The 17,788-nt window shown below is 47.9% G+C and overlaps 1 protein-coding gene across 2 annotated transcripts in view; it reads left to right on the forward strand.

The window, feature by feature from the left end:
* The window catches only part of ADCY2 (adenylate cyclase 2), a 420,540-nt gene that overhangs the window by 192,506 nt on the left and 210,246 nt on the right, over nucleotides 1-17,788 (forward strand). For both annotated transcript variants that reach the window (XM_047768054.1, XM_047768133.1), the window contains exon 4: nucleotides 16,660-16,809. In XM_047768054.1, coding sequence (XP_047624010.1) covers nucleotides 16,660-16,809 — 150 coding nt within the window. The remainder of the gene's footprint in view (nucleotides 1-16,659; nucleotides 16,810-17,788) is intronic.

Raw genomic sequence — 17,788 nt, forward strand, 5'->3', positions numbered from 1 at the left:
CAGGGTTGAGAAGGGTGCATTTTAACCTGTGGCTCATGGCATCATAAATAAACGGGTCTTCCTTTGAAGGATGATGTCATCAGACAAATGTGTCTCCTGGGGAAGCCTGTCCACACAGGCGTCTGTGTGCCTGGGGGCAACGCCTTCTTGACTTCTTGACGGGGAGTGGCCCTGGGTCTGGAGCGCTCCGAAGTGTGACCTTGGTAGTCATCCAAATGTGACCAAACTTGGGAGGCTGACTTGCTTTAGGGAAAGAATGATATTGAAACCCAGCATGCTAATTCGTGAATTTATCGTGAGAAATACACTTCTCGGGTAGACCATTTGGTTGTAGAAAATAGATAGCTAGGTAGGTAGGTAGGTATCTCTCTCCCCTACTGTCTCTGTAGCAAGAAGCCGCGTTGTCAGAAGCAGTTGAGTTAATACAAACTGTTGCCTTTGAGGGCGGAGGGGCAGGTGCTATTACAGGAAAGAGCAGGGTGCAGGGCTGGTGGATCACAGGGGGCCCTCACTGAGTGTGCTCCGAGCAGACCTGTCATGGAAACCAGGTGTATGAAGACCCCACACAGAAAGAGGGCCTGGATGGGGCTTTCACAGGCAGAGGGAGCTGTGGGTGCCAAGGTCATGATCCTGGATAGAAGGTCACGTTGGAAGGTCCCAAAGGAGGGCACGAGGCCTCAAGTGAGTTTCAACATCCAGCTATGAATGGAAACTGAATATGCACACGGGGCAAGGGGTGCAGAGGGCAGGGTAGACATGAAAGTGGACATGCCGACTCTTCTAGAGCTAGGCTTCCGAAGGACAATCTGGGTTGGAGGTTTACTTTTGGGAATTGGTGCTGTTTAGGTCATGTTGAAGAAGCTACCCGGTGTATGGATAACCCTGCCAGAGAGAAACTGGGGAGACTTGAAGAGGAAGGGACCTTGCCAGAGCCCTGGAGAGGGCAGTATTTGAGTCAGAGAAGGTGGAGTCAGCAGGGTGTCCAGACCCCAGGGAGCCTGGGGACAAGAGCAGGGAAAGACCAGGGCTCCTGGTGGGAGAAAAGGATCAGCTCTGCTGAGGATGCTGCTCAGAAATTATGGTGAAGGGAGTTGAAGGGTTTGACACAGTTGAAGGTAACCAGTGACTTTGACAAGAGTCATTACCGTGGCTTCTTGGGGTGGCTGCATAGTTTGTATTGAAATGCGGAGAGTCAGGGGCAAAGAAGTAGAAGGAGCTTTAAATAGACAAGCCTTTGAGGTTTGGCTAGAAAGGAAAATGAGAAATAAAGAAGGCAGGGCTGTGTGTGTTTAGGGAGGGCCCTGCTTGGTTGGGAGCAGCCTTGCTCGCTGCTGGGAACAGTTCAAAGAGGGAGCGATGGGTGCCAGCTATAGTCGGGAATGAATGGAAGCCTGGAACCCCTGTTGCCTGGAGACCATTGATAATCACGGGGATGGTCCCGTCTGTGTGAGTTCCTTATGCATCAGAGTTAAAAAGAGTTCTTCTTGCACGTGGTGGAATGTGGTGGTCAAATTTCATCTAAAGAAGGAAATTTCTAAGTGCGTATTCTAAAATCAAACCGTTCCCTTCATTCTAATGCTACTCCCATGTGGTTCTGATGCCAGGCACGGTTTTTTCTCATCAGCATCTTTCAGTGCCGTGATTGCCTGTAGACATCCTGAAGGTGTGAAAACCATTTCCTTTAGCGAGCAGAGCATTTCTGTGTCTCTCATGGCGAGAAACAGCCTCAGGACCACCTGGTCACAGGAAGATCTGCCTCGCCTGCCTCTTCATTCCAGGGTCGCGATACTTTTTCAGATGTTCTATTTGTCTTTCAGACACATATTGAGAAACTTCTTTGCTGTGTATATTTCACTTCACATTCCAAATAGCTTCCAAATCATTTGTAAAAGCATTAAATTGTTTCTCACATAGCTAAAACCAATTCCGAGGTGGTCAGTATTGCTCGAAACAGTTGATGCCTGATTTATATGTGACACGACATAAAGGGAACTTCGTTAGTTGTGAACGAAGATTTCTACTCCTTATTATTATCCTTAAAAAGGACTAGTGCCTCTAGGAGTTCTGGCTGTGGCACAGCAGGTTCGGTATCTGGCTTTGTCTCTGGGCAGCACAGGTGCGATCCCTGGCCAAGCACGGTGGGTTCAAAGGACCCAGTGTTGCCACACCTGTGGCATAGGCCTCACCAGGAACTTCCATATGCCGTGGCTGTGGCCCCCCCCCCCCAAAAAAAATTCGTGCTTCTGAACTCCTCATCTAATAACTTTCCTTTTGATTTTCAGCAGGCAGGTGTGTTGGGTAGTATGTCCACTGGAAAATAGAACGGGGTATTTTTTAATGTTTTATACTCTTTGGAATTCTAGCAGGCTTGGATGGATTTCTTTCATTCCTGGCCTGCAGTACGTCCTTACACCCCCGGGAAGCATGGTCATTCATCACAGAAGTGTTAGGCTTGGAAAACACTGGAGATATTTAAAATATATCAGGATGGTCCCCAGTGAGGGTTGGGGTTTTAACTCTTATTTTCTTGATAGTCTGGAACAAGTGTGCGTGAAGTCTGCCATCTGGAAGTCTTGGTAAATTGTCATTTCATGAGACCGTGCCTCTTTTGCCTGTGCCATTTATCTGGGGTGAGCCCTTGACTGAAACTGGATCCCCGGTATATTTGACGGCTGCATCTGGTCACCCAGGAAGACTAACAGGCTGGGGGAGGATGTAGCTGCCAAGATTAATGACACACATAAGATCTTAACCCGGAAGGTTAAACCTATTGCTACTTCAGGCTGCATCTTCCAAAAAATCTGCACAATAATACTTTCAGGTCGGGTTTATTTAGGAGAAATGAACACCTCCTTGTAAGCTGCCAGCAGATGATCACACCTATTTTTGGTCTAATCAAGTGTTGATTTTTGGTCTAATCAGAGTTGATTAAGGAGAAAATTGGTAGCACACCCATGACGATTTGAATAACCCTTTTTTATTCTACATTATGAATATGTTCTTGTTATTGAAACTGGATGTCATGAGTGATGTGGTTTCCAAACCATGAGCTAAGGCACCCCTGGGGCACCCCAGGATATTGGAACTTTTCAGGGGGAACCGAGCCACCCTGGACATCTGCCAGACACGGTACGAACTCACTCAAGGTCGTTTATGGTTTCAACATGAGGTGGCAATGCCTTCCTTTGGTTGTCAAGCTGAGTGTTTGGCAGATGTCATGACCAAAAAAAAAAAGAACAAAACAAAACAGAACAACAGTGGCTTGGGCAAATCAAGACAGAGCAGGAAGTGTGAGGGGTGCTCTTACACAGGGCTCCACAAGCACACTGACTGTGAGGGCCCACCGGCAGTCACGTCGGAAGTGGCTCTTCGGATGAAGCAGGAGTTCCCGCCGTGGCCCAGTGGGTTAAGTAAGAACCTGACGGCAGTGGCTTGGGTTGCTGCAGCGGTGCAGGTTTGATCCCTGCACCGCTGCAGGGATCCGATGTTGCTGAAGCTGTGTATAGGTCACGCCTGCAGCTTGGATTCAATCCCTGGCCCAGGAACTTCCGTATGCCTCGGGTGCAGCCCTTAAAAAAAAAAAAAAAAAGAACGAAATAAAAATGCAACATGTTATTTCAATGTATATGTTGGATGTTTTTCCCTACAACTAGCAAGCTGTCAGGGCATAAGACTTAAGTTGTTGGGACCTTGCTACTTCATCATCCGCAATTCTGTGAGACATTTCCTTTGGCCTCAGAGCGCTAAAACAATATTCATGAGATACTAAGGGCTTTGTGAAGCCAGAAAATTTGGGAGTCTCTGCATTAGTGGTTTTATTTTTTCCAAGTCACAGTTTTTAATAATGTTATAGGAGTGTGCCCAGGTTATCAGCAGCTTCCCTCCACCTCAGGCATCCGTATGTCTGGAAGCTAATAGGATCCTTAATGGTGAGATGAGCAGCAATCACCAGAGTCTCACCTGCGCGGCACGAAGATGCCTGCTTTGCATCACCTGGTTTTGTTTGCTTATTTCGTTGATATTTATTATTGGTTTGTTTTATTACACTTACTTCAGTGATGTTGCTTTCTTGGGTGGCGAGAGCATAACACTTAGTTGATTAAATCCTCAATAAATGCTTATCGAACCGATCAAGTAATTTAATGACTCTTTTATGGCCATTTGTATTAAACCATCAGCAGCCTTATGTGGCATTTCTGCAAAAGAGCTACCAGCCCCAATGTCTAAGGAATGCAGGGCTAACCTTTAGGTGAGTTTTCTGGTAATTTATAAATAACCTGTCTTTATTTATTTATTTATTTATTTTTGTCTTTTTGGGGCTGTACCTGAGGCATATGGAGATTCCCGGGCTAGGAGTCGAATCGGAGCTGTAGCTGCGGGCCTACACCACAGCCACAGCACTACAGGATCCGAGCCGTGTCTGCACCACACACCACAGCTCATGGCAACGCTGGATCCTTAACCCACTCAGTGAGGCCAGGGATCGAACCTACGTCCTCGTAAATGCCAGTCAGCTTCGTTTCCGCTGAGCCACCACGGGAACTCCAGTAACCTGTCTTTAAAACTCAGTAGTATGTTGGGGGTTGGGGGCTTGGGTGAAAAGGCGCAAACTTCCAGTTACAAAATAAGGAAGTACTGGGGATGTGATGTAACAGGATAAATACAATCAACACTACACGGCTCTATGTTATATATGAACGCTGTTAAGAGAGTAATTTTTTTTTTTCTTTTTACGTCCACACCTGCAGTATGTGCAAGTTCCCAGGCTAAAGGATCAACTCAGAGCTGCCTCTGTGACCTGCCCCACAGCTTTTGCCTCAATACCGGGATCCTTAACGCCCTGAGGGAGGCCAGGATCCAACCTGCATCCTCATGGACATTATGTCCGGTTCTTAACCCCCTGAGCCACAAGGGGAACTCCTAGAGAGTAAATCTTAAACGTTCTTATTACAAGAAAAAAACCGTTCCCTGTAATTTTTTACCTATATGAGATGATGGATATTCACTCAGTGTATAGTGATAATCACTTCATGATGTGTGTGTATCAGTCATTACGCTCCATCCCTTAAACTTACACAGGGCTGTGTGTCAGGTATATCTCAATAAAACTGGAAGGAAAAAAAAAAAAAAACGCCATGTTCACAAAGTGCCAGAGAGACACCTCAGTGGCACGGTATTGTGGGCTGACTCGTGCCCCCAAAATGCTTATGTTGAAGCCCCCAACCTTGAAGACTTTAGAATGTGGCATTTGGAGACGGGGCATTGGAGAGGTGATTAAGCTAAAATGAGACCATGAGGCTGGTGTCCTTATGAGCAGGAGAGATTAGACCCATGCAGAGACCCCAGGGGCACATACGCTTGCAGAGAGACAGGCCACCCGAGGTGACAGCTGGAAGGCGGACACGTGCAGGCCAGGTGAGAGGTCCCAGGAGAAAACGACCCCACCCACCTCTTGACCTTGGACTTCACAACTGTAAAAATCAAACAGCAAGACCCAGTTTCTGCTGTTGAAGCCACAGGGTCTGTAGTATTTTGTTCCAGAAGCTCAAGCAGATTGATGCATGTGTCTAGCAAAGCCTGTTCCTTTTGCTTGGGGTCCTTGAACGGTGCTGACGAGGAGAGCTGCTCAGTCACGGCCCTTTGAAAGAACCCACGATGCCTCTGGGTGATTTGGGTGGAACTCATGTCTGTTCTTGGGTTGAAATTGCCCAGAAGTCAGAGTCTGGTGCCAGTGGTCAAAATTGTCTCTGGGGAGTTCCCGTTGTGGCTCAGCGGGTTACGAACCCGACGAGTATCCATGAGGATGCAGGTTCGATCCCTGGCCTCGCTCAGTGGGTGAAGGATCCAGCATTGCCGTGAGCTGTGGTGTCGGTCACAGATGCGGCTCCGATTCTGCATGGCTGTGGCTGTGGTGTAGGCCGGCAGCTGTCGCTCCGATTCGACCCCTAGCCTGGAAACTTCCATATGCCACAGGTGCGTCCCTAAAAAGTAGAAAAAAATTGTCTCTGCCTTCCTACAGCGCACTCCTCAGGAAAATGCACAGTAGGAGAGGAGAGAAGTTAGAGAAAAAAATTCAGTCCATCCTCTGGGGAGATACTACTTTTGAGTACATTTCAGCCTTTCATTCTATTAAAAGGAAAGCAGCTGCCAGGCATCCCCTTCCATAATTAATATCATTAATGAAACGTCTAGCTTAGTTTGTAATAGGAATTTTTTTTTACATTCCATTTCGCAAAAGGTTTCAGTTATGCACCCAAGCCATTACTTATCTTTTTAAATCACAGCAAGACTTTGTGGAATGTCTTTTGATGTCTCTAAAAACGGCAAAATTCAAAGTAGACATTGAGAATCATGGCATTCGTCATTTTTCTTCGGTATTTGGAGTCTGTGCCTGTTCGCACAGGGTTCTGCAATCCATGACTTTTCTAAGATGCACTTACTGGAGTTCACATTGTGGCTCAGAGGGTTAAGGACCCAGTATTGTCTCCGTGAAGATGCTGGTTCAATCCCGGGCCTCACTCAGTAGCTTAGGGATCTGGCATTGCCGCAAGCCGCAGCAGAGATCACAGGCGCAGCTCAGATTTGGTGTTACCCTGGGTGTGGTGTCGGCCACAGCTGCAGCTCCAATTCCACTGCTAGCCCGGGAACTTCCATATGCTGCAGGTATGGCCATTAAAAAAAAAAAAAAGAAGAAGAAGAAGAAGAAGAAAAATGAGAACAAAAAAACAAAGGCACTTACTAATGTCATGTTTCAGTTCATGCCCAGGACTGGCCATGCCATCCCTGTGTTGTCATGGCTCCACCCCGGGCGCATTTGTCCCCCTGCTTGTCACGTCACGTTTCATGTCTGCATTTAGGTCCATTTACCTGCATAACTTGTCCTCTTCTTCATTCATGATTCATACATTGCTCTTGGTTTGCTGAATTCTAACTCATCTCCTTTTGGGTGGATTATAAATCAGTCACAAGTAGGTCCTAATGCAGGTTGCAGTGGGGTAGCAATGCAGATGTGCCCCGTGTACCCAGAGAAGGCATGCGTCCTCATACGCTGTTAGTTGCGGGGCGGGGCATACCTGTGTCACGTGAAATGTGTATCATTTCATCGTAAACTAAGCTGCGCAGGTTGGAGTGTCTGGTAGCCTGGTGTTTGTTACCTGAATCTGAGCACCTGTTGGCTCTTAAATCTTTTAATGAATGGGTGTGGATCAGATGTGTCACCTATAAAATGTGAAAAGAGAACTCTGTAGAGTGTTTAAATAAAGCTAAATTTCATTGATCCAGATTAAGTAGAGAGATTATCTGTCTAAATTAATGGGAAGTCTGAAGGGTGTTCAGAGATCTTTTTTTATTTTTAATGCTGCTGAAATCACCAGGATTAAGCAAATTTTATATTGCTTAGTGCAGATCCTTAGGTGAGTTGATTCAAGACGAATAAAATTGGGGTTTGAATTGGTATATAATAATATGTGTTTAAAGTTTTTGAAACATTGAGACATAACACCTAAAATGCGTTCTCCTATCATGTATGCTATCACGTAGGGAAGAGAGGGTTCAGGAAGACACAGAAACAGCATTTATTAAACTCCTTGGACAATCCAGCCCCGGGGCCTCCTGGGTTTCTGAAAGAGTGGGACCTCTTTGGAATAATCAACCTTCATGCAACTGTCTGGACTCACAAAGGCGGAGGAGACAGAATGGCTTCTGTCGGGTATCTGTAAAGATATGTGCCGAGACGAGCTCAGCAGGATGGGGCTGAAGAACGGGCACTGTGAAACTTAAGAAAAAAGTTACATAAAACAAGACACGGAGACATTTATCTTAAGTAAAGGTGGGAACCGGGGGACTCAAGGTCCCAGGGACCAAGAGCCCAGCCTCCAGAAACCACACTGCTTTTATTGTGCTCTTGAGGATTACGTCAAGTGAGGAGGGGGGTATAGGTGGAGGATATAGGGTTTTTTTTTAAATTATTTTATAAGTTCTTTTATTCTTTTAAAAGTCACTTAGCTGGCAGATGGTTAAGCTTTTACTCTGACCTTTAGGCATTTAACAATCATTAGCATTTGAGTGAGCTATCTGTGCACAGCATTTCAAAGAATCCTCCCTGTGCTTCCGCAAAAGGCGTGCCTAGGTTTGCACTTGGTTCTCTGTGCTGATGCATATTCTGCTAAGGACCGCTCATAAACCACTTGGCCATGAGGTTTCTCTTTCTCTTATTCTTTAGAGGACATATCATGCTTGTGTAAACGGCGTGCCAATCTGCACAGGTCCTGCGTGCCTAGACCAACGCATCATGTCCTCATTCAGCTGACCCTGTGAATAACTTACGCCTTTAGGTCTTTGTTCTTAAGCTTAAGTCATTTACCAGCACCGTGGCTGTTTCCCAAGCAGGAAGATGGGGTAAAGTAAAGTAGGACAGGATGGAGTTTTCAGCAAAGAAAACAGAAGCAACGAGGCTAGGAAAAGATTGTAGAAACGTGTCTCGCGACAAAGTTCAGTTCGTCATTGGTTGACAAAATGTCAGATGTAATCATTCAGGGCCAGCAGGCTGGGGGTGGGGGTGGGGATGTGTCAGCGAGTTTGGACCAGACAGAGACTAACTCTAACAACAGGACTTGGTTTTGGTTTTGGTTTTGGTTTTTTTGTCTTTTGTCTTTTTAGGACCGCACCTGCAGCACATGGAGGTTCCCAGGCTGCGGTCTACAGCTGCCAGCCTCCACCACAGCCATAGCAATGCCAGATCCTAGCCACTCCTGCAACCTACACCACAGCTCATGGCAACGCCAGATCCTCAACCCACTGAGCGAGACCAGGGATCGAACCTGCAACCTCACGTTTCCTAGACTGATTCGTTTCCGCTGTACCATGATGGGAAATCCTAGTAGTAGGACCTTGTAATAATCACAGGTGAATTCCCGGTTGGGCTTGGAGTTCTGTGAAACAGAGAGCATGGGGAGAAACACATCTGCCAGCGGTGCTTTGCTGAAATGGCCTGCAGATTAAGTCCACAGCAGAAGGGATGTGACTGGCCCCATTTTGGGGGCAGGAGGAGTGAGCTGTGAGTTATGAGATAGCATCTCCCTCCTTTCTGTACCCGTTATTTCTTTGGTCTTCTCTCTTCCCCTGGTGGAGAGGAACTCAGCCCCGGAAGCTAAGATCCTTCTGTGTCCTTGGGGTCAGAGAGCTGGATGAGAAAACAAATGTGCAAGGGCACCGTGTCCGGCAGAAGGCAGAAGGAGCCGTGGATCTCGGAGGCCGGGGCCTTGTGCGTTCCTCCTCCACGGAGCTCTAGATGTTGAAATACTCTGGCTTTGTCTCTTTTTTGTGATTCTAAACTGTTCATCAGGGCAGCCTCTTCCCATCAATTTCAGATCTACCATCACTGAACTGAGAAGCCCAAGTCTGTTTCCTCATAGTGAACTCCAGTTTCCCATCCAGGAAAGATACATTCTCAGTGACTTGACATGCGGTGGGGGGAACGTTCTATCAAGATGTTGAGTGTCTCCTAGGCCTGTCTCTTCCCACTGGCTTGCAACGATCTGGTGGAGCAATTGTGAGAGGAACAAGTGACTCTCAACGTCCCCCCTGCCCCCCCAGCTCACCTTTTATCCAGCTGTGATCCTGGACTCAAGCGCTAAGTGTACGATTCTTTAGCCCTTCAGCCAAAATATAGCTGGAAAAATAGCATGATGTATGCAATTCAAAAAGACTTAACAATAACAGATGTAATATAAAAGAGAATATTAGAAATAAGCCCAACCAACAGTCCTACCTAGTTCTAATGGCCGTTTCCATAGGAAATCAAATTGCACTTGACTCCCGATTTTCCGTCTTAGTCTAACAAACCAAAGCTCTAATAACACCCATTGTTCAGGTGGTTGGTCTTTCAGTTTTCTTTATAACTTTGTCTTAGCTCAGGCTGCCACAGCAAAACACCATAGGCGGGGTGGTGCAATTGGTAGGTATTTATTTCTCACATTTTCTAGAGGCTGGGAAGTTCAAGATCATGGTGCCTGCTGATTCAGTTCCGATGAGGACCCCCTTCTTGTGCAATGAGAGACAGAGGAGGGGGGAGAAGGGGAGGGATGGAGGGAGCAAGGGGCGGGGGGGGGGGAGACTTCCTTTCTTTATAAGGACGCTGATCCGGTTATGGGGCCCCAGCCTCCTGACCTCATCTAAGCCTCATTACTTCCCAAGGGCCCTACCCCTTAATACCATCACATTGCAAGTTTAGGCTTCAGTACATGCATCTGGGAAGGACACACATTCAGCCCATGATACCTTCTGTCTCTACTCCTCATTGGGAGGAATTTTAAAGTAGAAGATTCCAACCCATGGCCTGAGCATCCTTGGATGTTATTATCCAAAGCACAGTGCTTCTATACTAAAGACTGATCAAAAGTGGAAATCCTAGGCCAGGGCATAGGGCAAATTTACGTTCTGGGGGTGGCAGGAAATATGAGGGGATGCGGTTGGGATTTTCTGCAGCCCAGTTGGAGTGAGCTCAGGGAAGGAAAGTTCTGCCTGATCATTTTCTCTCCCAAGCAAGAGGATTGTTTTATTTAAGTCAGATCTGATGCTTATGAGATGCAGGGAGCTTGCTGAATATTCATTTGCAGCTCTGTGCATCAAGTTCTTAGAATCCCTTTTATTTTCCTTTGACTTATAATTGGTGTTTTTGCATATTTATGATCTGCGTTGTTTTAAGCGGAAGACCTGTTTTCAAGGCTGTAATACCGTTTCTCCTCCAGCCCTGAGCCCTTAGTTCACAGAGAAACCACTGCCTGGAGAGGTGGAGTCTCACTCTCTATCAGAACCTCACCCTCCTGCCGTGCCTGTAGGCCGCCTGTTGACCTCTGTGGATGCCGTAACCCCCAGCATAAGATTAAGAATGAGAAAAAAGTGAACAATTTTAACACTCTGTCCAAGAGTCACGGAGGACCTGCGCGGTCACCGAACCCACGTGATAGTTGCTCAGATGTTTGAAGACAGCAAACTCCCATCCTTAAACGTTCTCCTCCGGGGGAAATAACCCTGCCCAAAACCTTTGCCCAAGTCGTGGGATCCAGTCAGGAGCAGCCTGACTTCCCGTTTCTGTCCTGTGAATACACGCAGACCCACCAGCATCACCAGTTAAATATCCCACGGACACGTGGGCTCAAAAATGCAGACACTTCAAAGGACTTTAAATGATGGAGGCGCTTTACAGCATAAAGTCCAAATGCTTTGCAAGGGAAAATAACATTAGCCGCTTACAAGGCTTACACACATCTCTTTAGAAATTCTTCGCAAATACCTTCCCCGCCCCCAAGTAGAGGGTAGGATTGTGCTGGGAGAACCCAGCCTGAACCCATGTGAACTGGAGCCCTGTGGGAAGGTTCGGGGCAACCCTGGGAGCCTGGCTGGGCCTGCCTTCAAGTCTCTTAGTATTTCCTACCTTTGTTTCTTTGCCTGTAAGATGAAATGAGAAAAGTATCCATCCTCCTGGCTGGTTAACTCCCGGGGCTCCTGTAAGGATGAACAAATGGGAAGAGTGTTTGGAAGATGGATGAGGATGGCTGTGCAAGAAATGGAATCAGAGTTGGCTGGTAGAGATCGGCCTTCTCATTGCTCAGGACAGACTGACTGTGTCTCTCCTGAGCATCAGTGAGTGGTGCAGACAGGTCCCCCCACCCCTCACATCAAGCAACGACAGGGAAGCGGGGAGCAGCGGAGATGGCCAGGCGTCTTTGACACCTTTTTGGTCCCGTTTGCACAGATGATGGATTGTGGATCATGCTTGATTTCAAAGCCGGGTTTGAATCATCAGGGCAAACCCTGCCTGAGGTTATTACCTTAAACTCTTTCTTTTCTTCCAAGACATCTCTTGGGAGCCCACGTTTCCTCTTCTGTCTTCTGACAGATGTGAGCGTAGCTAAATGAAGCCATGAGATAAAAGAACACATGAAGACAGTGTGATGTTATAAGATAAATCCAACATGGTAAAAATAGGATTTTTTATTGTGTGTTCCGCTGAACAGTCTTCTAGAAAATAAAAATGCGGTGCTATTGTTTTGGAAAAGAAAATCTGTTTTTTTTCCCCCATTTTTTTAGGGCCACACCCACACCATATGGAGGTTCCCAGGCTAGGGATCTAATTGGAGCTACAGCTGCTGGCCTCCAGCGCAGCCACAGCAGCACCAGAGGCAGATCCCAGCTGTGTCTGCGACCTACACCACAGCTCACAGCAACGCGGGATCCTTCACCTACTGAAGGAGGCCATGGGTTGAACCCGCAACCTAATGGTTCCTCGTTGGATTTGTTTCTGCTGCGCCACAACAGGAACTCCAGAAAAGAAAATCTTAACCACATCACTTCCTTGGGCCCTATGTTTCATACAGAGTCATGCCCTTTTGATAGGAAAATGCATTAGACATTAGTCACATTTGTAAATGTGTGTAGGTATTAAAATACCAAGACTAATTCTGTTAACCTTCGAGTACAGTATTTCAGGATGAAACCAGGTTTCAGAAAAATGCTTGTAATTTGATTGATTTCTCCACTGGAAGAGAAATGCCATATTTTACTTGGCGTTAACACTTTTTTTTTTTTGTGGTCTTTTTATGGCCTCACCTGCTGCCTATGGACGTTCCCAGGCTACAGGTTGAATTGGAACTGCAGCTGCTCGTCTATACCACAGCCACAGCAATGCCAAATCTGAGCCGAGTCTGTGACCTACACCACGGCTTATGGCAATGCTGGATCCTTAACCTACCGAGCGAGGCCAGGGATTGAACCCACATCCTCATGGATACTAGTCAGGTTCTGTACTACTGAGCCACGAAGGGAACGCCAGCATCGAAACTCTTAATCATTTATTTCTTAAGCACTTATTTGCATAGACAAATAAAAATCCATAAATGCATTCTTTCCAATCATACAGCCCCAAAGGGTTCTAAATAAATGTTGTTCAAGGCAAGGCAGTATCCTGACCAGATGGAGGCGCGGATGAATGAATGAGTAAAGAAGTGTTTTCCATATGTTTCCTGACCTTACAAAGTTGAGGGGACACTGGGTCAGGCAGACGTGCTGTAATACAGGTATCCATCCTGCAGGGGGCGGCCAGGAGCCGGGGGGTGGCTTCATTCCATTCTGGTGCTTATAGTTGGCTTTTATTTGGGAGGAATGGACTTCCTAAAATGTTTGCATTTTTGTTGGAAGCATTTCTAAGGAGAAAAAGAAGCAGCTCTCATAGATAATCACAGTTGTTTTTATTATTGTTTCAGCTGCACAGAATAAGGAGAGAGAGAATCCTTTTCACTTCTGGGCAGGCTGGTTTGTGTTGGCGCTTTGTGTTCCTCTGTTCTGTGGGTCACTGTTCTTCAAAGCAAACCCAGCAATGATGAGGTTGGGAGCATCTTGAGCAAAGTAGACGGGCATGTTGCAGATGCAAAGTATGACAGGGCCAAATGAACAGTGCGCTCCGGGCACACTGGAAATCAACTCCATCATCAGAGGAGGACTCGTCCCTAAAGTGGAAGCCAGGAAGTTCACGGGCTTTCCCATAAGCTTGCGGGATTGGCTTCCACAGAGGTGGCGTGTGACCGGATGGTGGTGGGAAGGAAGAGAGCCCAGGCAGTTAGGCGTGCTTAGAAGGAACACTGAAGGCGGGCACCTTGCCCCCAAGCTCTGTGCTGGGGGCACACGCGGATCACGTGCACACCCGCAGCCCACACAGATCACAAGCCTGTGTCACTTGTGTACATCACCTTGCCCACGTCACATGGCATATGCACGTAGCACACAAAACCACGTGTGTATCCTGAGTGTAAATTATATACATGGAGTTCCCGCTGTGGCATAGTGGGCTAAGAATCTGATTGCAGAGGTGCAGGTTTGATCGCCAGCCTGGCACAGTGGGTCAAGGATCCGATGTTGCTCGGATTCAGTCCCTGGCCCGGGAACGTCCATGTGCTGTGAGTGCCACCATAAAGTGAATGATAGTGACAATAATAAAATTACATACAGAGTGCACATATGCATCAGACATATCACACAAGGCACACATGCCATGTGCACATATGCACCACATACATGCATCACATGCACACGTGTGTATCTCATGCATACAAATCACACACACCATGCATATCACATGGATCGTACGTGGCATGTACATACATGTCATGCATATACCTCACACACATCACACCCACCCACAGCAGTAGCTGTCGCTGATATTGGAATCATCAGTGGGGCTGGAGGGAGATAAGACTGGATGTATAAAAGGACGTCTTGCGGGGCTGCTGTGCAGGTGTGGGTGCACTCAGGCCTCCAGCACCCAAGGAACAAGGAGCCTGAACTGCATCTGCATTCCCCCAGGGCATCTGTGTTCCTTCTCAGAAAAGCACTCCTTGTATTGGTCTTCCATGTCTACCGGTCCTCCTTTGCCTCCTCATCCCCAGGGGCATCCCCAGGGCTTTGGGAGGCGAATAGCCACCACCTCTGTGTCCCCGCTGTGTTCAGACCTGTCGAGAACCTGGGTGTCAGGCAGACGGGAGCCCAAGACGCCACCTTGATTGTTGGAATGGGTGTTTGGCGAGACGGCTGAGGTCTGGGCCAGGTGGGTTTGCTCCTCTTCCCTAGAATTACCGCACCTCCCCCAGCCCCCGGCCTGGGGCTCCCCAGGCCCACTGATGGGTAGAGAACAGAGGAGAGGGAAATGACGCCTGCGTTCAGGGTCAAGGACCTCGGAGGGGGTGGAGGAGGGACGAAGCTGCCTGGTGTCCCGATCCTTCTCCCAGGCTCTCTAATCCGGTGAATTCACCCTTCCTTTGGGAGGAGTGACCAGATCGTGCAGAGGGAGGTCCCCTGTGACCTTCTGGGAAGTCCCATCACAGGAACCTTGAAGGCTTAGGAATAAAAATCCCCCCAACAGTGTCTGAGCCCTACTGCTCATGCTCCCAGAGTCACTGGACTGATGTGTGAAGCTGATCTGTGTCAGTGGGCGATGCTTTACAAGGAGCACAAGATTTTTGGAAGCAGATGCCCTGCGTTTGTTGTTGAAGGCATCAGTGCCTGTCTGGGGAGAAGTAAGGTCCTGTGGAGGGGGTGGGGCAGCGGGGCATTTTATCCAGGTGTGGCCGTGCATACACGGCCGGACCCTGCAGGTCTAGCCCTGAACATGTAATCGTCAGTTTATACATCATTACCACGCGTTCTGTGTTAGTCATGTGCCTCGGAAAACCATTGTCATACACGGGATGAGACTATCCATGGAACCTTTCCGCCGAGCAGTTTTGTAGTACGTGTCAAGACCTTTAAAATGTCCATGACTTTCAACTTGGTGTATTTTACTGATTGAGTCCAAGGAAGTGATTAAATATGAAGCCAGAACTTTAGACACAAGGTTGACCATGGCACCATTATGCAAATGCCAAGAATATTAACAAAGGCGGTGCTGGCCAGGATGGATGTAACTGAGTTAAGATATAGTCATAGGGCTGAGTGTCACCAGTCCAAGTCCTGTTTCTAGAGAATTTTTGTGATGTGAAAAATTTCAGATGAAATGTTAAAGTGAAAAAGCAGGAGTTCCCGTGGTGGCGCAGCGGAAACGAATCCGGCTAGGAACCATGAGGTTGTGGGTTCTATCCCTGGCCTTGCTCAGTGTGTTAAGGATCTGGCGTTGCCGTGAGCTGTGGCATAGGTTGCAGATGCGCCTCGGAGCCTGCATTGTTGTGGCTCTGGTGTAGGCGGGCAGCTGTAGCTCTGATTAGACCCCAGCCTGGGAACCTCCATATGCCTTGGGTGCTGCCCTAAAAAAATAAAAGAAAATAAAAAAATAAAAAGCAAAGCACTGCATTCAGAATGAACTTGGTTCCTTTGGAGCAAGATACCGTTCTTGACAAAACAAAACATGGCACCAAGTTTGAGGGCGTAGAAAGACGGGTGGGTAGATAAGGCCGTGTGGACCACAGAGTGTCCTTGGGCAAGGCATTCATAGCTTCTTTTTGGTTTTTCTTTATATATTTATTCTTTTCTCCCCAAATGTTGTGAACATGAATTGTTTGTGTCATCAACAGAAGAACAAGTTATATGGTTTGAAAGCCTATCATATTCCTATATCAACAGTAGGTCGTGCGGAATATCACTTTTCTGGGTTTAGTGAATACAGCTTTGATGTGAGGGCAGCCTGTATCAGTCACCCAGTATCACAGTCATGCTGTGTAACAACTATGACGTCTCAGTGCCACACAACTGTAGACCGTAGGTTGGTGGGTGTCTCTGTTCCATGAGTCACTCATCCTCCTGGGATCCATGGGGTGACCAGGGCATGTTCTTTTCCTGATGAGACATAAGAGTCACCCCAAACCCACCAAACCTTCTAAGCCTGGGCCGGATCTGGCTGCAACCCACACGGCATTAGCTGCTGCAAATCACATGGCTGAGCCCAAAAGACAGAGGCGGGACTGCAAAGGGATCCAAGGAGGGGGTCCAAGGAGGGGATGGAAGCCATAAAGATGACAGCTGTTTCTGTTCAGTCAATAAAAAATGTTCGTTTGGAAACAAATACAGGTCACCTCCGGCAGAGCCATCTCTTTTGAGACTGTTACCCATGTGCATTCAGTTGTGTCAGGAGTGAGGAATGCCCGCCCTACCGAGCGGCTCTTTGTGTCTCCGCAGGTCCTGGCCAACGTGATCATTTTCATCTGTGGGAACCTGGCGGGGGCGTACCACAAGCACCTCATGGAACTTGCTCTGCAGCAGACATATCAGGACACGTGCAATTGCATCAAGTCCCGGATCAAGTTGGAGTTCGAAAAACGCCAGCAGGTAAATGCATGTTCAGCCTTACCTCTGCGTTACTGGTGTCACTGGAGACATTGGTGAAATGATGTTGTCGCTATGGTGATGATGGTGTTGAAATAATGTTAATATCCAGCGTGCAGCCCATTCACGTGTGGGCATCACAAAGAAACCAGGGTAGCTCGCTGATTGCCCCGCCCGCCCAGCTTCGGGCTGTGGGCTGGCTGGATTGAATCTCGCCACCGAGGACAGAAGTGGCATCTTTAGACTCAAACCCAGTGACCCCAGGATCACCCACGTGCTGACAGCCACATCAACCCCCATCAACACGTGGCCTGGGAAATTTAAGCAACCGTAACAGCACTGATGACGGAGAGCTTTCATGAAGACCCTTGCTTTCGGTTAAAGCGTGTTTCTCTGTGAGAGTGTGGCAAGTTGGCCCCAGCTAAAATCTGCTGGTGCCAAGGAGAGCACTTCCCATCGTGCCCGTTTTCCACGTGGGCTGGGATGAAACGATGAAATGGGACGGGAAGGCTGAGCCTCGTCCTTGACGGTGGCGATTTGGGTTGGGAGGGAGCCTCTGGCGGGGAACCGGCTGCTGCGATGTCAGGCGCTGTCCTTCAGTGGTGGCCGTGGGTGACGCGTGGAACACCGATCAGAGAACCACAGGCTGGGACGAAGCCTGCGAAACTGGGACATGGAGATGAGCAGATGTGAGGCAAAGCCTGGTGGTGTCACCGAGGATGGTGGAGAGCGGGTGAAGCAGGTACGCTTTGGAGGGGAAGCCAGAAAGGAGGCCTGAGTTTGGCGTCCTTCACCTCAGGTCATGGCGGAGAACCCACGCGCCTAGTTTTGTTTTCCTTGGGTCTGTGTGTTTACCCACCGGAACCCAGTACCCAGCTAAAAAGGGGATGGTTAGCCTGACTCGCTGTGAGCCCCACACTCACCTTGCTGAGCGCATTCATGAATATTTAACACATTGAAGGTGTGCCATTATTATTCATTA

This window comes from Phacochoerus africanus, chromosome 1, assembly GCF_016906955.1.
Source record: "Phacochoerus africanus isolate WHEZ1 chromosome 1, ROS_Pafr_v1, whole genome shotgun sequence".
NCBI classification, from domain to species: domain Eukaryota; kingdom Metazoa; phylum Chordata; class Mammalia; order Artiodactyla; family Suidae; genus Phacochoerus; species Phacochoerus africanus.